The 24523-nt window shown below is 46.4% G+C and overlaps 3 gene segments (V, D, J or C); all 3 read left to right on the top strand.

The window, feature by feature from the left end:
• The first annotated feature begins 742 nt into the window (after positions 1-742).
• Positions 743-23309, top strand: LOC115642332. The segment is given in 4 exon segments: positions 20672-20747; positions 21416-21599; positions 22309-22393; positions 22645-23309. Coding segments are annotated over 3 exon segments (570 nt in total).
• Positions 6954-7864, top strand: LOC115642361. The segment is given in 2 exon segments: positions 6954-7157; positions 7423-7864. Coding segments are annotated over 2 exon segments (366 nt in total).
• LOC115642359 lies at positions 7860-9525 on the top strand. The segment is given in 2 exon segments: positions 7860-8011; positions 9179-9525. Coding segments are annotated over 2 exon segments (336 nt in total).
• Positions 23310-24523: the final 1214 nt, after the last annotated feature.

Below are 24523 nucleotides of genomic sequence, written 5' to 3'. Positions count from 1 at the left end.
AGGCCTTTACAAAATCCAGTGATCAGTTTTCTCTTGACTGAGACAAAACAGGCGCAGACAGAAATCAGTGTAAAGAGACACAACAAGCCACAAGCAGGGGTTTGAATCAAACTGTGCAGGTGTGACGGAAACGCACAGGCACTAACTGTGAGGAAACGTTACCCTTTTCCAGGAACCGTCCCCCCACCTCCCGCAAAATACCCAGAACCTCACGAGCCCGATGTCACTACCCGTCACACCGCAATTCCCACGAATAGCTCCGTCTGCTTTTGGGGCCAGATCTCAGCAGGTAAGATTCAGATCTCGTTCCAGTAGTTTAAACGGGGCAAAGTATCAGCTGGTGTAAATCTGAGTTGCCTCATTGAATTCAGACCCTCGGTGGGGTAAATCACCCTAGGTCAATGGGACAGATCCCCAGGTCGTGAGTCAATGGGTTTAACTTTGCTTCCCTCTGGAGAAAGAATCCCTCGCAGTTTTTCTCTGGGCTGTGAGCAAGGAGAGTCCTGACCAATTCTGTGGCAACAGAATCCATACAGTTCCGTGTGTGTGTTTTAGCCTTTGAAAAAAGTAAAAACCCGCTCGACCTCGTGTTTCTTGCTGAGCTCCCGTCTCCCAAGATGAAGGAGAACAGAATTAAGCTGCCCCCGCTGAGCTGCTAAGAGATCTGGAGGGTAGAAAGGCGTCACGTGACAGGAACAAGCCAAAGCCACAGCGGGCAGGGTAAACGCTACCGGACGGTATTAGCTGTGTTACATGGTGAGAGAAACAGCCTCCAGCTGGGGTCTACAGGAGAGAACGAAATGGTCTCGCCCCAGATTTCGTTTCTCTGATTTTCTTCTGTGAGAGAAGCTTCACCATAAGATTCTATTCTGTCCAGGTTCCTGTATTCACGCGTCATTGTGCTGACTTTCGCCACTGAAGGTCTAGAAACAATGTATTTAACCATGAAGGCTCCAGATATCCTGCTTTGGACACTAACAGCATTTCTGTCTTTGGGTAGGTGTCCGCTAAAAGGGGAAACGAATGTTAGAATTTCTGATAGAGTCCGGTGGCACCTGAAAGAGTAAAGGATTTATTTGGGCATAAGCTTCCGTGGGTAAAAAGCCACTTCTTCAGATGTTAGAACTTCTATTACCTAGTGGGCTTAAGCAGAGGGAAACTGGAAGCCAGGATTCCTGGGTTCTGTTCATAGCCCAGGGAGGAGAGCAGGAGTTTAGCGGGTTAGAAGAAGGGCTCTGAGCTTCTGGTTTCTCGTCCTACCTCTGGGAGAAGAATAGAGTCTAGTGACTGAGAACAGCTAGACTGAACATCAGGACTTCTCTGTCCAGTGCCCAGCCGTGAGTGGGAAGCAAGGTATAGTGAGCGATTGGGACTCAAGACTCCTGGGTTCTATTCCCAACTTCCCTGCTAGCTTGCTAGAAGCGGGGTAAACCAATCCTGTATTCTGGGCCTGAGTTGGTCTCTTTGTACAAGATGCACATAAACAATCTTTCAATTTCTGGGAGGCCCTGAGTCCTAAAAAGCCTCTGTTCTCCTCCCACTAGAATGGCTGTCGATGTGCAATAGCTTTACATGCTTAATTCATGCTTTTTCTCTTTCCTTCCCGGCAGGTTTCAGCCAGGGACAAGGCAGTGTCACACAAACACAAGGGCAGCTGGAAAAGCTGAAGGGCCAGACTGTCACCCTGGAGTGTACTTTCTCCACTGGATACCAGTATTATTACTTATTTTGGTACAGACAGCAAAGATCAGGGACAATGGATTTCCTCTTCCGAATATCTCAGAGTAACGCTGAAAAGAATGGAGCCGGCAGACGGTTTTCTGTAGAATTCAGGAAATCCTCAAACTTCTGCAGTTTAACCATTAAAGAGCTAGAGCCAACGGACTCGGCGATGTATTTCTGTGCTCTCATGGAACACATTGTGAGGAGTTTAATAGGGAGCCCTGTACAAAAACCCACTCCCTTGACTTTCTCATCACCATTAACAACTGCAGAATTTAATCCTGAGGACACAGACAGATGGTTAAACCAGATGGTGGGGCTGGTATGAACCACACGGCCTGACACCTATGAAGCCTTCTGGGCCTCATTCACCGTTGTGTTACCTTAGATTAATGCCAGTTTACCGACAGTGATCTGCTCCTTAGCTGCGGAGAATCACTGTGGGGCAGATGGAGTTAACTGGACCAGGTCCACCACAGGTATCAATCAGCTGTACTTCCATTGGGGATGGACTCTCCTAGCTGGAGTAAACCAGCGTGGGGCCAATGGGACAGATACACAAAGGCACGACACACAGAAGCATGCAGACACACGCGCACGTGCAAACACAAACATACAGACAAATAGAAAGACACCAACTCCTGCAAAACCAGCACACACAACACAGAGCTTTTAAGCCTTCCCACAGTGTATTTAATTCAGGTCTCACCAAGTAGCAACAAGCAGGACAATAAAAAGGAAAATCAGTAATAAACAAAGACAAAGTCATAAACCGATCTTCCAGGAAGTGTAGAGGAAGGAATTTGTCCCACGAGTTCTCATCTGAGCTTCAGCTGACGACTAATCTGAACCCAGCCCGTTTCCTGTGTCTGTTACGCATTTCACAGACTATTAGGGTTAGAAAGGACCTCAGGAGATCATCTAGTCCAACCGCCTCCAATCCCCAGATTTTTACCACAGTTCCCTTAATGGCCCCCTCAGGAATTGAACTCACAACCCTGGGTTTAGTAGGCCAACGCTCAAACCCCTGAGCTATCCCTCCCGAACCCCTCCCTCTTCTGCTAGGCTGATCTCGCACTAACCTCTCCCAGTCCTTCAGAGAAGTTGTCTTTAAATTCTTCTCGCAGCGACCTCTCAGCTTGTCCGGGTGCCGCGGTCTGAGGCACCATGGAGACGCGGTTCATTCTCAGCCTTTGCGTCTTTAACCAACTAGGTAACTGGGCTCTGGGTTTTTGGAAAAAGCGTAATGGAATTCGGCTCCCAACTCCCATCCTACGCAGAACCCGAACCTGATCCTAATCCTGACCCAGATCCGAACACCGTTACTAGCCTTACCCTTAATTTTTGCGCTAACCTTAATAGGTTCGAAATTAGGCGGATAAACCCCTTGGGTTCTTAACATTCTCAGTCTAGACCTGCCAATGCACCTGGATATCCTTGGACGTGAGTATCTTTTTGCAGGTGCAGTGCTGGGTGACTCGATCCGGTCCAAGTGTCTGGACCCCAGGTGTCTGGATCAGAAGGAGTCACCATGACCCTCAGCTGTTCCTATGAAACCAGCTGCACTGCTGGTGTCTATCTATACTGGTACCGTCAGTACCCGAACCGAGCCCCGCAGTACATCCTCCAGAGAGGAACGAAGGAAGTCAGATCTGTCAATGATACCGCAGGCTTCGCCCAGGAGAGGTTTTCCTCGCAGGCTGATGACAGCTCAACAGTTCTGAACATCGCAGTCCTGGAGCTGGCAGGCACAGTGGTATATCCCTGCGTCTGGCACAGTGACAGAGCTACCTAGAAGAGAGGTACAAAAACCCGGCTGCGGGGATGTTACGGGCATTGAAACGGGCAGCAGCGCCGTGAACGAGAGAGAGTATTCTCGCTGCTTAAATATACAACTCCCCTAAAAGTTAAATGTTCATTTAAAGAGCTGGTTTAAACATCGCCCTTGGGTAAGATAATGAGCCTGATCTTTTGTTAGGAAACTATTAACACCTCTTTTCCTGGGTTGATCTATATCGGTGTAGTGTGTGTGTGGGAATCATCTGTACTAAAACAAGGGTTAAAGGTGAGTACAAATGTAGATGAAGTTACCTATTGCTGAAAATACAAATTTAGATAAAATGCGAATGAAAATTTTCCTTTAAAAAGGAAAATATGCTGTTAAATTGTTCATTTATGAAGAATGAGGGTAAAATAGGAGAGTTAAAATGATGGGGCAATTGTTGGAAATACCCATTTTTGAGTGGTGGGGGTAAAACTGAAGATACTCTTCCAGAGTCAAATCAATGCTCCGGTTGCAAAGGCAGGTGCATTTTGGAATAAATTTGCTTGGAAACTACTTAATTGCAAGACACTATTTCCGAGACTATATGCTGAGAAACACGAACTCTTAACATGACAAAGCGTCGCCATCTGCTGGAAGACAATGTAAACACGTTTCAGAGGGGCAGCCGTGTTAGTCTGTATCGGCAAAAAGAACAGGAGTACTTGTAGCTCCTTAGAGACTAACAAGTGTATTTGAGCATAAGCTTTCCTGGGCTACAGCCCACTTCATCGGATGCATAGGCTGTCTTTTGAAACACTTCCATTCTCTATAGGTCTTAGCTTAAACTGAGGCTGAGGGCAAAGGCAGCAGGGGAAAGACGAAAATAATTTAAAATAATTATTTCAGGAATTCTGTTTGGGCAATTTAAAGGAGATTAACGGAGTTGGAATCCTCATCCCATTACATTTTTTTAATGATAGGCCCAGGCATTGATTGCTGATAAACATGTTCATGCCCAACCCCAAGGATATATGAGTGCGTCAAGAAATCTCAACAGTCCCTATAGTATTAACGATGCCTTCCACGTGAATGGTGAAAAGGACTGTGAACGCAGCTGCATGGACTGCTGAAAAAGTATGAAGGCTTATTATCATTTGAAATCCTTCTAGGTAGTCTTCCTTTTAATATCTAGCAAGGGAGACAACAACGGTGGTAGAACAACAGGCCAAACAAAGGGAAACAAGTATTTCAATAATTTAATTTAGTCTGAAACATTGAAAAGAGACTTTAGATGCTCGCACTGCTCCTTGGACAATTTCAGGTTTCATTCAATTAAAAACAAGCTTTGTAGTTGTGCAACCCCCTTCCCAGTCGCTACTGAGCGCCGCTGCGTATTTATCCTCATACTCCCCCTGGCACAAGGAGAAGTTACAATCTCTATTTCACATATAAAAAAAGAGAGGCACAGAGCCATTTCCTGGCTCGTCGGAGAGCAAACAAACAGGAAATCGGTGGCAGAGTTAGGAACCGAACCGCATCTTCAGTCCCCGAGCAGAAACCGGTTTATAAACCCACTTTTGTTCCATGCACCACCTGCGACTTCAGCTGTAGCCTTCCCTGACCACAGCTTGTTTCCTGTGTCTGTTAAGAGCCCCCCAAACTCCTCTCTCTTCCACTAGGCGGGTTTCTGACTAACCTTTCCCAGGCGCAGCCGCAGCGGAGGTTAGGAGCGCACTGAAGCCCCTCAGAACACGTCACAACATTTCAGCAGAGACTTTTTTTGGGAGGGGGGATGGTCTTGGTTTGATGTGACTCTTTCCATAAAACCCCCAAACAGAAATCCTAAACCATAGATTATAAAGCCAGAAGGGACCCACTGATCACCTAGATCCACCTCTCTCTTCTCTGCCTGATCCAGTGGTTCAGTTCCCTGCCTAGACTGTATTACCCCAAGCAAGACAGACAGCCCAAGAGGCCAGACTCCTGTACCTTGTTTTCTCTCCAGAGATTTCGAACATCGTACTTGCCACACTTAAAAGTTGCCAGGCAGCTGTTTCTAATAGCACATGTATTTCCAGGGTGAAAGCATTACAAAAAACAACAACAAACATTGAAAAAAACCACATTAGAACAAACAACTCACCCACATGCGAAAAGGCTTCTCAGGAGTAGTCCCTGATTCCAGCCTAAGTGTCTAACCCCACAACCACTGGGTTTTTCCACATGGGTCATACCTGCCACAGATCCAGAACAAATAATTTTGTCTTTCCTTTATATAGCTTGGGTCTTTAATCTTACCCGCATGTCATAAGTGATAAGAACATAAGAAGGGCCAGAACAAAGGTGCATCTAGCCTAGTATCCTGTCTGCCAACAGTGGCCAGTCCCCGGTGCCCTAGAGGGAATGAACAGAACAGGGAATCATCAAGTGATCCATCCTCTGTTGCACATTCCCAGCTTCTGGCAAACTGCGGCTCGGGACACTCTCCCTATCCAGCCTGGCTAATAGTTCATCAAACACAAGCTTACTCCTCAGACTAGAGCTTTAAAAGGCTGAGTTTCTGTTTGGGGAATTTGCATTCACCTTCCCCTAGATGTTTCCCAGGCAAACATTCAACATTTTTTGTTTCCAAAGTCCTTTTTGGTCTGGCATTTTGTTCCATACAAACCTCTGAACACTCAGTTCCCATATCACATCTCTCCCCTACATAGGTTATATACAATCATCGTCTACAATAATTAGTAAAATTTGCATTTAATACATGGAACCCCGTGAGATACTTAAACTGAAATCAGTAATGTTTTTCAAGGATATTGAAAGAATTCACCATATCTGTCACAACACAGGCCATGGTACTTCCATGAATTAATTCCTGTTTGTTTAACAAAGCATCTTTTCGGGGGTAGAATCCAACTTTGCTTGAAAAGTTGCAACCCTCTGTAAATTGTTCCACTTGCTAATTGCCCTCAATGTTGAAAAATATAATTAAAGCAAGCTTCTGTGTCTCCGCCATCTAGTAGCGATAAGTATAAATACACATTGTAATGTGAAATCCTTCCATATATCCTTATTTTCAGTTTTAAATCAGAAGTCAACAAAAGCAACTGAAAACAATTCTTCCAAGAATTTTGTCTGGGAATCTCAAAGGAGGCTAAGGGGGCTATGCACGAAAATCCCATTACATTTCTCATTTGAAAACCCCAGACTTCATTCCTACTCGATCTGTGTGTGCTAATGTCACCCCCAATTACAACAGAATTGGAGACACTCGAGACAGTTATACTCACAATGCCAAAATGGGCTAGAAAAACATGACGATCATCATACAGGGGAAAAGAAGCACAGAACTATTAAGAGACTTGTCCATTGTCATTCAGAGAGTCTGTAGTGCAACAGGAAATCAGGGCTCTAAACAGCATTCTAACCACAAACCCTCATTAGTCCGCTGTCGGCTACAGACCAGCCTGAACCCAGCTTGTTTCAAATCCCAAACCCCTCCCTCGTCCCTTGGGCTGGTTTCTGATGAACCTTCCCCGCCTGCAGCTGCTTTCAGAGGCGTGAAGTTAATTTTCCTGTGAGCAGCAACAGCTGAGAACCTCAGATTCGGTCGCTAGAGGACAAACCATGGAGGCGAGTTTCATTATCAGCATTTGGCTGTTTATTCACGTAGGTAAGGTGTCTAGGGCTCTTCAGAGCATCCTAAGGAAACCAGGCGCCCAACTCTCACTCATCTCTAATTCTAAAACTTTTCCTAACCCAAACCTCTACCCTAACTCTCAACTCTACCCCTCACCTTATCCTCAATTCACTTGGGGTCGGGCGCCGAAATCCCTTGAGCGCGTTTGAAGTGCCCGCCTGAAGTGCAGCACCCGAAACTCTTTCCCTGGGCCACGTGCAATTGAATTGATGCCATTAGGTTAATCCTTGTGTTGCAGGTGCGGTGCTGGGTGACTCGGTCCACTCTAAGGACTCCCAAATGTCCGGAGTAGAAAGAGGCTCTGTGACTCTCAATTGCGCCTACACTACCAGCTATTCCAGTTCCCTCTCTCTCTACTGGTACCGCCAGTATCCCAACCAAGCCCCGCAGTACATTCTGCAGAGAGGCGCCAAGGGGAACACATACGATCATACTGCAGATTTCGCCAAGCAGAGGTTTTCTGCTCAGGCCGATGACAGCTCCACAGTTCTGAACATCACAGTCCTGGAGCCGACAGACACAGCGGTGTATCTCTGCGCCCTGCAGAGGGCACAGTGACAGAGCCACATAGCAGATCTGTGCAAAAACCCTCTCTCCTTTCTGTAAATGGATTTAGAAGCAGGGGCCTTTGGCAGCTTTGTTATACTGTGAAGAAACTCATCATTTGTAGTAATTTTGGTGGTGTCAAGGGATATCTTCCGATTCCTCCCAAAAGCAAATTCCTGTGCAAACATAAGAAGGGCCAGACTAGGTCATACCAGTGGTCCGTCTAGCCCAGTATCCGACAGCGGCCAATGGAGGAGCTCCAGAGGGAATGAACAGAACAGGTAATCATCCAGTGATCCATTTCCTGTTGACCATTTCCAACTTCTGACTAACAGGCTCTAGGGACACCATCCTCTGTCAGCCTTAGGTTTTTCTAGGTAACTTACAAGAAAACTTGTATATTAGCGTGGTTTGTTAAAGTACTATTGTTTCCTTGCATTACTTTTAAATAATAACCTAGATTAAAGCAATGCTTTGTATGTATGTTGGGGGCAAACAGAGGTTTGATAATCGAAAACTATTTGGCAAAAGTATTTTAACCAGGAGGGGACACGGGGACACACAGACACACAGCGGGCGGGGGGAAACATTCCAATAATTGTTTTAAAATGCGACGAGGAAGTTCAAAGGAAACCAGGTGAATTAGGCACCCAACTCTTAATTTCTCTGAACATTTCAGACTTAATTTTAAAAAAATCTATTTACTTGCATGGGCTTCTTCTGAATGATATCAGAGTGCCTCAAATTATCTAGCCTCACGATGCAGCCGTGAGGGAAAGATGGTCCTATATCTGTCTTGTAGAGGTAGGGAAAGGGAGCCACAGAAAGATATTAACTATCTTGCCCGGGGTCACAGAGTGGGTCTGTAGCAAAGCAGGGAGGGAATCGAAGCCAGGGTTCCTGTATCTCAGCCCAGAGCCTTAGCCACCAGCTCACTCTTCTCCCCTCAGTGTCACCACCTCGTCACCTGCAGACTGAACACAACTCACCACGTTTCCTGTGTCTGTTCAGTTTCCCTAAACCCCTCCCGCCTTCACGAGAGCCTTCACTGAAGAGCCATGAAGTGTAGATTCCTCTTGGCAGCGGTATCTGCAGCGTCTCACTTAATCACAATAGGAAAAAATCATGGAGACGTATTATGTATTCAGCATTTGGCTATTTAATCGCCTAGGTAAACAAGCTGGCGTTTCTGATAACCGAAGGAACTTGAAAGTCCTACTTACCATTTAACCTTATCTGGAACGGAACTCTCCACTTCACCCTTACACCCTCAACCTAGCCATAAACCGAACGGCAACGCCTTTACCCTGGCCTAACCTTATTTTAAACGCCATCGGGAACATGAATCCCTTAAGATTTTTTGAAATTGCCAGTCTCACACCGCAATGAGCCTCTGCTGGCCAGGTACAGGTGAAATGATGCCCTTAAATTTCATTGTTTTGTTGCAGGTGCTGCGCTGGGGGACTCGGTCCAGTCCAGGGAACCCCACCTTTCTGGAAGAGAAGGGGACGCTGTGACCCTCACTTGTTCCTATGATACCAGCTCTACCGGCTACGTCTATCTCTTCTGGTACCGTCAGTTTCCCAACCAAGCCCCGCAGTACATTCTCTTTAGAGGAGTGAAGCAAGCCAGAGATGAGAGTAATACCGCAGATTTCGCCAAGGAGAGGTTTTCTTCCCAGGCTACTGACAGCTCCACAGCTCTGAGCATCAGAGCCCTGGAGCTGGCGGACACAGCGGTGTATTACTGCGCTCTGGGTGTGACACAGTGACAGAGCCACATAGGACAGACGTACAAAAACCCTCCCTTCCCTGGTGCACTAAATTTTCAGAGATTAATGCTGCTTGCAGATCTCTGGAGGGGACTCCTTCTGCTATATACCGAATACCATATATTTTCGGATGACTAGGGGACGTCAGTTTATTTGTTCTAGCTACTTCCAAGAGTTAAGTATTTAAAGAGATACATTCAGCTGTCAGGCTTGGAGAATATAAAGGGCTCTACGTGTGTAGTGTGGGACAAGGAAAATGCTAATTTGTACTAAACTGTGGTGTGCAAATAGGAGAATAAAAATCCAGATAACAAATAAAATTGAAATCCTTATTTCTGGTACAATCAGGGTGAAAATGAATGAGTAAAATATGAAAAAAATACTGTTTAAAATCCCATTTGTGGGAAAATGTGGGTGAAATATTTTTAAAATGATGTGAAAATGGGTATGGTGGCAAGTATCAGAGGTAATCTGTATGCACAAAAACAATGAAAATTTATGCCCAAATTAATCTGATAGCCTTTAAAATGCTACAGGACTCCCCGTTGTTTTCACATATGCTGGGCTGCTTGTGTTGGGATGACGCTATGGTGTACCACGCTACCAAAGTGAAGTGAGTATTCAAATGGAAGAAAAAATCATATGAGGGCTGATTGGTCTGGTTACTGGCAGGGCCCGCTTTAGGCCTATTCCACCAATTCTCCCGAATCGGGCCCAGTGAGAATCCCTTCCCTGCCTACAGGCACCTTTTTAATTTTGACTCACCTGGCGGCGCTCTGGGTCTTCAGAGGCACTTCCGTGGTGGGTCCTTCGCTTGCTCTGGCTCTGCAGGCTGCTGGTCCTTCAGTGCAGCGAAGGACCTAGAGCGAGTGAAGGATTCCTCGCTGAAGTGCTGCCCAAGACTCTGAGCACTGTCCAGTGAGTACAAGCCTCACATGTTTTTTTACATTTTCTTTTAGTCATCCCTGTCAGGGGGCCCTCAAAACTGTTCGAATTGGGCCCCGCACTTCCTAAAGCTGACTGTGGCTGGAGGGAATACATCATATCTCTCTATGTGAGACAGATGCATGTATAGCTGTCATTCTCTATAGAGACAGGAAAGATAGTCATGTACCTTTATTTGCTATTTTTCTCACTGTCTCTGATACTATGGGATAGTATTAAAATGGAAAAAAGTCAATAATGGTTATGAAGGAGATTAGAGAGATACAATGTGAGATAGGAAACAGCAAAGAGTCCTGTGGCACCTTATAGACTAACAGAGGTTTTGGAGCATGAGCTTTCGTGGATGAATACCCACTTCCTCAGATGCATGTGACGAAGTGGGTATTCACCCACAAAAGCTCATGCTCCAAAACCTCTGTTAGTCTATAAGGTGCCACAGGACTCTTTGCTGCTTTTACAGATCCAGACTAACACGGCTACCCCTCTGATACTAGATAGGAAACAGTCAGTTTGAAAGCTTTAGAGTTCACTGAAATAGCTGAAAGCTAAGAAATAGAAATGATGACACAAGATGACAAAGCTCCAGGTTTAATTTTTAAAGCAAATTTTATTTAACATTTTGTACTGATGCCCGGGCAATTTCCCGTCTATGCAGAGCCCTTCCCTTCTGTGGTGACAATGAATACACCATGTCAAGTGACACACAGATTGAAACAATGTTAATGTCAGCTTTTGCCTTGTGGCTCCCCCTGTCGGAGCTCCGCAGTCCCGCTACCCCCGCCAGAGCCCTGCAACCCCGCGGTCCCGCTTCCCCTGCCAGAGCTACCCCAGCCGGATCCCCGCAACCCCGAGGTCCCGCTCTCCCGGGGGAGCGCGGCCAGTCCTGTCGCCCCGCTACCGCGGCCAAAGTCCCGCAACCTCACAGCCCTGGTCTCCCGGCCGAAGCCCCGCAACCTCGCGGCCCCTGTACCACCGGGCCCCGCTATCACCGCCGGAGAGCGGAAATCCGAAGTGCAGCCCGGAGACAACATGCACCACGAATCGGGCCCGGCCCTGGCTAAAGCCGGCCCTGGTTACTGGCATTCCTTTGTATTACATTATTTTTTTAAGTACAGTTCCCACACGATAAAAACGATGCTTTCTATGAGTGTGGTGTGGTGAACTAATGTCAAAGCAGCGCCATCGGCTGGTGAATAGAATAAATACTTGTTGCCGTTGAAACCCTTTCACTGTTCTACGGAATTTGAATGTTCTCCCATTGCAGCCGGACTGACAATAAAGGCTGTTGAAGAAACACACTAATAATTTTACACAATTCTTCCCGCGAATCTCTCCTGGGATTTCATGAGAGATGGAGAGAGTTAGGAGGAGTGTTAGGAGCCCGACTACATCCCGGTCTATATTATTGGTCAATACTACATGATCCTCATCACTTTAATATCCGAGTGACTGAAAAGGATTTACCCCATAATCCCCATGGTCAAGGAGAGAAATGTTATCACTCCTCTGTACAGAGGGGGAACTAAGGCACAGAGAGACTCAAGTCAATTACCCGTATTTGCTAAGGGAATTGGTGGCAGAAATAGGAAACTGAGATCAGCTTTCTTCCCTCCCTCTTATCGCCACTAACGTCCGCAGCAGAGTAAACTGAACCCGGTCTATTTCTTGGGTCTATCAACACTTCCCCACCCAAACTCCTCCCTCTTCCCCCAGCCTGGTTTCTGATCTTTGTTCCCCAGTTGTAACTGCAGATTCTGTTCGCAGCAACGTCTGGGGAAAATCAAACCTGGCTGCTATAAAATAAATCATTGAAAACTCTTCCATTTTCAGAATTTGGATGTTCAATCTGCTAGGTAAACAGGTTGAGATGTTTAAAGGAGCCCAAGAGATTTAGGTGACCAGATCCCAATACATTGTAAATCTAACCCTAGCCCTGGCCAGGACCCACCGCCACACCCCAACTCTAACCCTAACCCCAATATTTGGAGTTAACTTTACCCTAATCCTAAAATTAACCTTAATGCCAACTTCGTTTCCTTTGGAGTGAGGCATCCAAATCTCTTCGACTTCTTTGCAATCCCCAGCCTTAAGTGCAATGCACTTGGAGTCATTTACATGTGCCAAGTACAGCTGAGGTGATGCCCTCGGATGTGATTGTCAGTGCTAGGAGACTGGGTCCAGCCTGGGGAACTCTACGTGTCCCGAATGGAAGGAAACTCCTCTGTGACTCTCAGCTGTTCTTACAATACCAGCGATACCCGCGTCCGTTTGTACTGGCACCGCCGTTATCCAAAGCAAGCCCTGCAGTACGTTCTCCGCAGTGGAACAAGGGGATTCACATTGTGTGATATCTCAGGTTTCGCCCAGGAGAGGTTTTCTTCTCAGGCCAATAACAGTTCCGCAGTTCTGGTCATCACAGCCCTGCAGCTGGCAGACTCAGTGGTGTATTACTGCACCCTGCAGTGACAAAGCCACACCGGAGACCTGCACAAAAACTCGCCTCGCCTTGCTGCAGCGGACGTTGCAGAAATTAAAAACCACAAGCAGCACATTTGAATATTTTAAACCCCATTCAGTACAAACATTTGTGCGTGATTATGGAGCTGTTGGTTTAGTTAGTCCACGCTCTATCCTCCGCCAAATTAAGTGCTTATTCGAAATAGCAACATTAAAACACAGCCTTTGCTTTGGAGAATATAAAGGGAAAGAACTTATATCAGGAAGAATTTTGGGCATCTTTTCTCATGTCTGAATGGGCCAGATACCGTGGTCGGCGTAAAATAATAATAAAAAAAAAGCAAGAGAGATTGTAACTGAAACCTGGCTAACAAGAATGGCTGAAAAAAATATAGGTTGAAACTACTGTTAAATTCATTTTTGGAAAAATTAGGGTAAAATACGTAAACTAAAATTAAATATATGGACAATATACCCTCAAAATACCCTTTAATGATAACTGTGATGAGGTAAATCTCTGGTTTCAAACTCCCTCAAGGTGTAATAAAAAATCTAATTGAAAACTTGGATTTTTAGCTGGCTTGTTTGGAAAGTGTTATTACCTTGACTTATTTTTATAGAAGCGCTACATATCAAATGCTCTGTGTATAGTGTGGAAAAATAACGTGAATGCAGCGACATCTGATGGTGAAAATTATGTTTGTTTGGCCATTTGACACCTTCCACGTTTTCTTTATTTTAGCTTTCAGCGGTGGGGAAACAAAAATGCAGAAAAAATACCCCAGGAACATTGAATGGGAATTTCAAAGGACATTACCTGAATCCGATATTTAACTCAATAAATTTCTCGTTCGAAAATCCTATTTGTCATTCTTAACGGCTCTGGGTATGTACTGAAATCTCTCCTATCTTAATACCTAAGCAGCTCAAGATACTTATCCTGCTAATCTCCACCCGAGGTAAGGGAATAGCAAGAGGTCGAGTTTACAGATAGAGGAACCGAGGCACAAAGGAGTTCATTGCTTTGCACCGGGTCACGCCGGGAGTCTGTTGCAAAACTGAGAACAGAAGCCAGGTATTCTGAGTCCCAGACCAGATCCTTACCCACAAATCAATCCTTCTTCATCAGTCTTCCACAATGTCAACTGTGGAGTAACGGGGAGCCAGCGGGTCAGGTCTGCTTCCCAAACTCCACCCTCTTCCTTTAAGCTTGTTTCTGATGAACCTGGCCCACTTGTAGCTGCTTTCAGAGACCAGAAGCTTACAAGCCTCTTCCCAGCAACATCTGAAAGAGTCAAACTCGGTTGCTATGGGAGACATCATGAACAAGGGTTTGATTCTCACTATTTGGATATTCAATCACCTAGGTAAAAGGGCTCATTTTCAAAGGCGCCTAACAAATTCGTATGCACCTCTACCGGAACCTAAACCTATCCCCAAACAATTTCTCTAACTTTCACGTAACTCTAACCTACTCTATTACTTTTAAAACTTCTGGTGCAAAGTACCTAAACCCCTTAGTTCTGTTTGAAATTCCAAACCTTACATTGCAATGCACCCAGAGCCAGTTCTATGGGTCAAGTGTAGTTGAAATGTTGCCTCTGGATTTGATTATCTTTCTGCAGGTCCTGCTCTGGGTGACTCGGTCCAGTCCAGGGAGCCTGAAGTTTCTAAATCAGAAGGAAACATTGTGTCGCTCAGTTGTTCCTATGATACCAGCTCTAGTGATATCTATCTGTTTTGGTACCGTCAGTATCAGCACCAAGCCCCGCAGTACATTCTCCGGAGAGGAGCGAAGTCCTACAGAGATCTCAGCGATACTGCAGATTTCGCCCAGGAGAGGTTTTCTTCACAGGCTGGTGACAGCTCCACAGTTCTGAACATCACAGCCCTGGAGCTGGCAGACACAGCGGTGTATTACTGCGCCCTGCAGCGGGCACAGTGGCAGAGCCACGGAGCAGAGCTGTACAAAAACCCTCCTCTCCTTGCTGCAGACAGACTTTAAGCACACCGAGACGGGAATCAGCATCCTGCACGGGACGTGAAAGCGCTTTTGAAAACATACTGGTGAATGTTGGTTTCAAGTTACTCCTCCCAAACCTCAAATCCTCATTCAAACAGATCCATTAAAACAGTGCATGGGCTTTGTCATCAGAAAACATCGTAGAAATACTTTTCTCATTATAAACTGGGGCCAGTTTATGAGAAATCCTAATAGTGAAAACCTCAGTTTACTGACATATGTGGGATAACACTACGACAATAAAAAGTATCCTATTTGTGGTTGGGTAACGCGTGGTTCAGCTACCGGTTTCCAATTTACTAGAGTCAAACCTCTATCCGAACACCAAATAAAATTATACTTGCGTGTGATTAGTTAGAGAACTTGTATGAGTTTAAAAACATGAGTACAGTCTGGGTCTCTTTGCAAGTTGTGGAAAATCAATAGGCGAGCAGTGCTACCTACTGGCGGGAAATATGAATATATTTTATCATTGGAAATCTTTCCATGAAATTTAGATTCCTCTTCGCAGAAGGAGTGGGGGAGGGTATCAGACAGGGTCCCGTCTAGGGGAAGCCATCGAGACGTGTTTTCTTCTCACCCGTCGGGTATTTACTCCTCTAGGTAATTACATGGGATTTTCGAAGACATTTGAGACAGTTTAAGACTCCTAAATTCCATGGAACATTAACCTCAACTCTAACCCCAAAGCCGAATGTTAACCCTAAGCCAAACCCTCACATTGATCCTGCATATAACCCTCACCATCACCCTGATTCAAGTCTTGTTGTGCACCCGAATCTTTTAAAGAGTCCTTTGTGAGCTGCGTCCATGGGCCAAGCCCAGCGGAGATGACGTCCTGGAACGTGACGGTCTTGTTGCAGGTGCTGCTCTGGGTGACTGGACTGAGTCCAAAGAACCCCAAGTGTCTGGAATAAAAGGAGACTCCGTGAACTTCCGCTGTTCTTATCACACCAACTACACCGCTTCTGGCTAGCCACACAGGAGACTTGCACCAAAACACGCCTTCCCTACAGCGCTGGAGGCTGCCCAGTAGCTCTCTTGAGGAGATGATCACTAAAAACAGCGATTTCGGTGTGATTAACTTAAAGCATCTCCACTAAAATGACGCTCCTATAGAATCATAGAACTGTAGGGCTGGGAGGCACTGTATTATCTTCTAGACCATCCCTGACCGTTGTTTGTGAACCTCCCTTAAAAACCTCCAAAGAGGGAGATTCCACAACCTCCAAAGAGGGAGATTCCACAACCTCCCCAGGCAATTTATGTCAGTGCTTAACGACCCTGACAGGGAGTTTTTTCTTAATGTTCAACCTAAACTGAAATCTTACTGCAATTTAAGTCAGTTGCTTTCTTGTTCTATCCTCGGAAGATAATAGGAACAATTTTTCACCTTCCTGCGTACAGCAACCTTTCTAGTATTTGAAAACTGTTATCATGTCTCGCCATGGTCTTCTCTTCTCTTGACTAAACAAACCCAATATTTTTCAATCTTGCCTCATAGGTCATGTTTTTCTAGCCCTTTAATCTTTTTTGTTGCTCTTCCCTGGACTTTCTTCAAATTGTTCACATCCTTCCTGAAGTGTGGTGCCCAACACTGGACACGGCACTCCAGTTGAGGCCTTGCAGTACAGTGGAATAATTAATTCTCCTGTCTTGCTTACAACACTCCTACTAATACATCCCACACTGATGTGTGTGTGTTTTTTTTCCCAACAGTATTGCACTGTTGACTCATAGCTTTAGCCTGTGATCCATTATGACCCACAGGTCCCTTTCTGCAGTACTCCTTTGTCAAGGCTGATTCCCCACTCTGGGACTTTGAGTGCAGAAGGTGGGGGCCCACAAATACCTTAAAAACACTTACCACTCCAGGCTTGTATTAAACTCCCAAGGTTACAGATCCTCTGGCCTTGGGTCCAATCGTTGCCACCACCACCCAAATGCAACCCTCCCTGAGAGCCCAGGAAGGAGCAGTTGGGAATTCCTTCCTGTGGGGTAACCTCAAGCTCTTTCAACCCTCCTTCGGGGAAGAGCCAGCAAAGAAAAGAGAAAATGAAATCAGCTGTTGCCCCCAGCTGAACCTGGAAACCTTTGTTCCTCTTAGCAGCTTACTGAATAACATGTACAGGGACCTCTTTACCTTCCAAGACACAGGAATCCGATCATGTTCATAAAAAGATAATTTTTATTTTTTTTAAAGAAAGAAAATATGGAAAATCAGGCTGTTGCTAGATATTAGAAGAGCAACTGAAAAGGATTGAACACCAGGAATGGCTTCCCTGGGGTCCAGCTTAAAGGTTACAAAAGAAAACAAAAGTACCTCTCTTTAGTACAGAGGAATCCACAAGCCCAAAATAAGGAGATAAACCTGATCACATCTAACTAAACATTTCCAGTCATACTTACTTTCCAAACGAGTAATTCTAGGTATGAATTCTGAGGAATTTTCATACCTGGCCCAAGCTTCTTACAGTATTCCTGATGGCTCTGGCTCTCCAGTGGAAAGAACAAATCAAACATACCACGGAGAGGACTTTTTTTTAAATATGAAAGTTTCTAGTCTTCCCATTGGTTTCTTTGGCCAGGTGCCAACTCATTTCCTCTTACCTAAGCATTTCAGTGAGACTTCTTAACCCTTGAACGGTAAGGCAAGTAGAATATCACTACTAAGAATGACTTTTATAGCTAACTGAGTGACGAGGTGTCCATAAAAGGGTGCTCCCCACATCCCTTATTTGCCACATCCTTCCTAAGCAGTCATTTCCAAGTCTGTATGTGTGCAACTGATTGTTCCTTCCTAAGTGGAGTACTTCGCATTTCTCCTTTTTGAATTTCACCCTATTTACCTCTGACCATTTCTCCAGTTTTCCCAGATCATTGTGAATTTGAATCTTATTCTCCAAAGCACTCACAACCCCTCCCAGATTCGTGGAATCCACAAAATTTATAAGTGTGCTTTCTGTGTCACTGTTCTTCCTTGCAAGGCCCTCAAGCCAGCAGTGGCTACCGTCTACCCTCAGTGCCGCTCCATAACTTCCCTCTAGGAGAGAGGGCCCCTCTCCCCTGGAACTCCCTGCTGCCTGCCAGCAGGGGAAGAGAGAGACCCTTTCACCGGAGCTATCTGCAGCTGGCAGGGAGAGGGCTGCCGGGGGGCCTTCCGGCTCCAGGTCCAGGGCAGCCTGCCTGCAACCCAAACTCTTAATCCCTGGCCACAACCCAAATCATGCACCCCCAACCAGAGCCCTCACCACCCCATCCCAACCGGCTGCCCCAGCCCTGAGCCACTCTGCACCCGAATCTCTCATCCCCAGCCCTCACGCGCATCCCACACATTGGCTCTCATACTGAAGGGTTGTTTTTTTTTTCCAAAGTGCCCCCGACTTCAAAAATAGTGAAGAGCACTGACCTATTCCATTATCTAAATCATTGATGAAAATATTGAAAAGAAGGAGATGCAGAACTGATCCTTGAGGGACCCCACTTGTTATGACCTTTCAGCAGGGCCGGCTTTAGCAAGAGCGGCCCGATTCGAACAGTTTCAAGGGGTCCCAGCAGGTATGACTGAAAAGGAAAAAACAATAATAAAACACGTGGGGCTTGTACTCACCAGGGGGAGCTCCTGGTCTTCAGAGGTGGATCCTTGACTCTCTTCGGGTCTTCAAGGACACTGAAGGACTCGACGCCGAAGTGCTGCCGAAGACCCGGAGCGCTGCAGGGTGAGTAAAAATTAAAAAGGAGCCTCTAGCCAGGGAAGAGATTCTTGGCCACTTGCCCCCCTCCCCCGGCGACACTGCCACTGGGTGTGGGGTCTGATTCGGGGGAATTGGTGGAATTGGCCTAAAGCCTGCCCTGCCTTCCAGTATGATTGTCAAACACTGATAACTACTCTCTGGAAAGGGTTTTCCAACCAGTTACTCACTTATATACTCACCACAGCTCCATCTACGCTCTATTGCTCTCCTTTGTTAACCAGAAGGTCTCGCAAGACAGTAGCCAAAGATTTACGAAAGTCAAGATATCTTGATACATCTACCAGTTCCCCTCATCCACAATACTTGTATTCCCGCTAAAGAAAGCTATTGGGCTATAAAATAAATCAGCTTAAATCAGCTTCCAAAGGCCATATAGCGGTTTGATGAGTTAAAACAGACAAATTTTGTACTAAAAAGTGACGAAAATGTTATATCAATGTATACAGATTTAAATATTTTAAATTACTAATTTATGGGAATGCTGTTTAATATCAAGAAAAAATGCCGTTCTGTATTGGGTCTATTGGATTTGGACAGCCAGATCCCATTAATTTTAAAACATCTGCATTTCGTGGGCAGCTTTGAAAATCTCCGCTTGAGGCTTTCTAAAAATGATTGAGAAAAAATACCGTGACAGAGGGAGAAATAATTATACATTGCAGAGTGGCCCTTTGCGAGCCACAGTGGACAGCAGACACAGCTGTGCTAATTTTTATAGTCAATTCTACTGTTTTTGCAGGACTAAGTACTGAGAAGAACAGTGTCATACGAAGACAAGGACAGCTGACCGGGGAACAAAGTGACTCTGTCACACTGGGCTGTACTTTCTCGACTGAAGATGCGTGTTATGACATACACTGGTACAATCAGGGCAACAGAGGGCAGAAGAAGTACCTCTTCCAAAGGTCTGCCAGGATCGAGCACAACGGGGATGGGAGTCGGTTCTCACTGGACTTCAGGGAACAGGAAAAATACGTGGGTCTGAGAATTGCGGAGCTGGAACTGAGCGATTCTGCTATGTATTTCTGTGCTATAGCTAACAGGGCCTTAGGTTACCACTGCGGGTGAGTTAATAGAGGGGCTTTTACAAAATCCAGTGCTCAGTTTTCTCTTGACTCGGAGACAAAACTTGCCCAGATAGAAATCAGTGTAAAGAGAAACAAACCGCACGGGCACTAACTGTGTGGAAATGTTACCCTTTTCCAGGAACCATCCCTCCATCCCCGCCCCCCCAAAACACCCAGAACCTCATGAGCCAGATGTCAGTAACTGTCACACCGCAATTCCCATGAATAGCTCAGTCTGCTTTTGGGGCCAGATCCCAGCAGGTAGGAATCAGACCTCACTCCAGTAGCATAAACAAGGCAAAGTATCAGCTGGTGTAAATCAAGGTTGCTCCATTGGATTCAGTGGCCCGACCCCAACTGGCATAAATCAGAGGTCTCGCCATTGGAGTCAATGGCCCAGGTCCCCAGGTCGTGAGTCAACCGGCTTAATTTTACTTCACTCTGGAGAAAGATCCCCACGCACAATGTTTCTCTGGGGTGTCAGCAGGGAGATTCTGACCAGATCTGTGGAAATGGGATCCATGTACAGTTTCTTTCTGGGACGGGTGGGGTAGGGTGGTGTTAGCTTTTTAAACAAGTAAAACCCTGCTCGACCTTGTGACTCTTGCTGAGCTCTAGTCTCCGAAGATGAGAAACAAAGTTGCTTCTACTGAGTTGCTAAAGAGATCTGGAGGCCAGAAATGTGTCACGTGACAGGAACAAGCCAAAGCCACCGTGGGCAGGGTAAACGCTAGCGGAGGGTATTAGCTGTGTTACATGGTGAGGGAAACAGCCTTCAACTGGGGTCTACAGGAGAGGACGAAATGGTCTTGCCACAGATTTCATTTCTCTGGTTTGATTCTGTGAGAGAAACTTCACCATAAGATTCTATTCTATCCAGCGTCCTGTATTCACCTATCATTGTGGTAGATTGATCCCCTGAAGGTCTGGAAACAATATATTCATCCATGAAGGCTCCAGAAATCCTGCTTTGGACAGCAACAGCATTTCTATCTTTGAGTAAGTGTCCGCTAAAAGGGGAAACGAAAGTTAGAGCTTCTGTTACCTAATGGATTTGAACAGGGGAAACTGGCAGCCAGGATTCCTGGCTTCTGTTCATATTCCAGGGACCAGAGCAGAAGTTTAGCAAGTTAAAAGAAGGCGTCTGAAATTCTCGCTTCTAGTATCACTTCTGGGAGAGAGAAAGGAATAGAGTCTACTGGTTGAGAGCAGTTAGACTGAGCATCAGGACTCCAGGGTCCTATACCGAGCTCTGAGTGGGGATCAAAGTCTCCTTGCTAGAACATGGACGATTAGGACTCAGGACTCCTGGGTTCTATTCCTAACTTCATTGCTCCCTTGCTAGAAGCGGGGTAAACCAATCCTGTTTTCTGGGCCTGAGCTGGTCTCTTTGTACGAGATGCGCATTAAGAACCTTTCCATTTCTGAGAGACCCTGAGTCCTAAAAGGCCTCTGTTCTCCTCATACGAGACTGGCTGTAGATGTGCAATAGTTTTACATTCTTAATTAGGGTGAAATTTTTCTCTTTCCTTCCCTGCAGGTTTCAGCCAGGGACAAGGCAGTGTCACGCAAACACAAGGGCAGCTGGAAAAGTTGGGGAGCCAGACTGGCACACTGGAGTGTACTTTCTCCACTGGAAATCAGTATTATTACTTATTTTGGTACAGACAGCAACGATCAGGGACAATGGATTTCCTCTTCCGAATCGATGAGAGTAGTGCTAAAAAGAATGGAGCTGGGAGACGGTTTTCTGCAGAATTCAGGAAATCCTCAAAATTCTTCAGTTTAACCATTAAGGATCTAGAGCTGATGGACTCGGCGACATACTTCTGTGCTCTCGTGGAACACACTGTGAGGCGTTTAATAGGGAGCCCTGTACAATAACCCACCCCCTGGGCTTTCTCATGAGAATCACAACTGCAGAGTAGTATGCCCAGGACCACACAGATGATTAAACCAGATGATGGGGCTGCTATAAACCACACAACCGAGACCTTTGAAGCCTTTTGGGTCTCATTCACCACTGTGTTACCCCAGACTAATGTCAGTTTACTCACAGTGGGTCTGAACTTCAATGAGGTGAATCACTGTGGGGCAGATGGAGTCAACTGGGCCAGGTCCACCACAAGTATCCATCATCCGTGCTGGCATTGGGGCTGGATTCCCCTAGCTGGAGTAAACCAGCATGGGGCCAATGGGATAGATACACAAAGGCACAACACACAGAAGCATGCAGACACACACATGCAAACACAGAGACAGACACACACACAAAATCCACACCCACAAAACCAGCACACAGAACACAGAACTTAGTCTTCCCACAATGTCCTTAGGTTCCCTCTCACCGAATAGCGACAAGAAGTGCAATAAACATGAAAATAAGAAAGAAATCTATCTTCCAGGAAGTGCAGAGGAAGGAACATCTCACACGCGTTCTCAACTGCGCTTCCGTTGCAGAACCCAGTCCGTTTCCTGTGTCAGTTGCGCATTTCCGAAACCCCTCCCTCTTCTGCTAGGCCGGTCTCGCACTAACCTCTCCCTTAAATTCTTCTCGCAGCGACCTCTCAGCGTGTCCGGCCGCCGCTGTCTAAACACCATGGAGACGCGTTTCATTCTCAGCCTTTGGGTCTTTAGACAACTAGGTAACCGGGCTCTGGGTTTTTGGAAAACGTGTCAGGGAATTCTGCTCCCAACTCCCCTCCTACCCAGAACCCGAACTTTGATCCTAACCCTGACGCAGATCCGAACGCCCCTGCTATCCTTAAACTTAATTTTTGCGCTAACTTTAATTTGTTTGAAATTAGGCGGATAAACCCCTTGGGCTCTTTTGAAATTCCCAGCCTAGACTTGCCAATGCACCTGGCTGTCCTTGAACGTGAGTGTCTTGTTGTAGGTGCGGTGGTGGGTGACTCGATCCGGTCCAGTGAACCCGAGGTGTCCAGGTCAGAAGGAGACACCGTGACCATCAGCTGTTCCTACGATACCAGCTACACTGCTGGTGTCTATCTCTACTGGTACCGTCAGTATCCGAACCGAGCCCCGCAGTACATCCTCCTGAGAGGAGCAAAAGGAAGCACATTCAGCGATACTGCAGGTTTCGCCCAGGAGAGGTTTTCTTCCCAGTCCGATGACAGCTCCACAGTTCTGAACATCGCAGCCCTGGAGCTGTCAGACACAGGGGTGTATCTCTGCGCCCTGCAGAGAGCACAGTGACAGAGCCTCACAGCAGAGCTGTACAAAAACCTCCCAGCCCTGCTGCAGGGGCTGTCACAGGCATTAAAACGGGCTGCAGCGCCTCGAAAAAGACTTGAGTACTGACGCTGCTTAAAGATACATCTCCCCATAACAGCTGTATGTTTATTTAAAGAGCTGATTTAAACATCACGCTTGGATAAGATAATGGGCCTGATCTTTAATTAGGAAGCTATAAATACGTTTTACTTAGTTTAGGAGATGATTTATATCGGTGTGTGTGTGGGAATCATTTGTAGTAAGGGTTAAAGGTGAGTACAAATGTAGACGAAGTGACCTATTGTTGAAATACAGATTGAGATTAAATGCAAATGAAAACATCCCTTTACACATGGACAATATACCGTTAAATTACTCATTTATGGTGAAATGGGGATAAAATACGCTAGTTAAAATAGGGGTGAAATAGAAATACCCGGTTTTGAGTGGTGGGGTAAAGCTGCAGTTACCAGCTGTCCCGTAGTCAAGTCAATGCTCCTGTTGTAGAGACATTTGCATTTTGGGTAGATTTGAGCTGAGCCCACTGCGTTTCCTGGAACTCCTCCCTCTTCCTCTCCGCCGGTTTCTAGTGAATTTTCCACAGCTGTAGCTGCCCTTACAGAAGTGAAATTTACACACCTCTAAGGCAGTAGCAGGAGCTGAGCGTTTGAAATTTGGTAATTAGAGAAGATACTATGGGGACGAGTTGTATTCTCAACATCTGGCTATTCAATCCCCTAGGTCAATGGGCTGGGATTTCAAATAAGCCTAAGGAAGCTAGACGCTTAATTCCCATTGCACCATAAACCTAACCCTGTAATTCACCCTTACTCTTGACTGTAACTAAAACGCGAATGCTACAGCCTGACTCTCACCAACACCAGCAGGTCCCAGGCGGTTCCCCGCAGTTCATGATATTAAGGATCACAGGTGGCTGGGAACAGGGAGATTCCTTCACCAGGTCCTTGGAAACCACCCAGCGGTGCAGCTCGCTCAGCTTCCCCAGCAGCCAGCCTGGGCCCTCAGCTGTGTACTTATACTAGCACAAAACCCACTGCAGCCTGTCAGGGAGGTGGGTACGTGCGTGCGTGCGTGCAAAGACCTGTAGAGCCCTCGGGCCTGTGTGGGAAATGATTTTACTCTCAGCGCTCACATGCCACGGAGATGAGTGTCAGCACAGACAGATAGTGCAGCAAGAGGGAGGGACGAACAAAGCAGTGGGCTGGGCTGGGCTGGGCAGGGCCGCCCAGAGGGGGGAAAAGTGGGGCAATTTGCCTCAGGCCCCCACTAGAGTTTTTCGGGGCCCCTAAATCCCCCGCCCCCGAATTACTGCCGAAGCGGGACCCGCCTCCGAAATGCCGGGTCTTCGGTGGTAATTTGGCGCAGGGGGTCCCGGCAGCGGGTCTTCGAGGCACTTCGGCGGCGGCTCCCGGAACGGAAGGATGCCCCGCCCCTGAATTACCGCTGAAGTGGGGGCCGCCCCGCGGCCGAAGACCCCAGGACCCCTGAATCCTCTGGGCGGCCCTGGGGCTGGGTGGCTA

This window comes from Gopherus evgoodei, unplaced genomic scaffold (genome assembly GCF_007399415.2).
Source record: "Gopherus evgoodei ecotype Sinaloan lineage unplaced genomic scaffold, rGopEvg1_v1.p scaffold_39_arrow_ctg1, whole genome shotgun sequence".
Lineage (NCBI taxonomy): Eukaryota > Metazoa > Chordata > Testudines > Testudinidae > Gopherus > Gopherus evgoodei.
The sequence above is the reverse complement of the archived record's forward strand: the minus strand, read 5'-3'. Positions and strand labels throughout refer to the sequence as shown.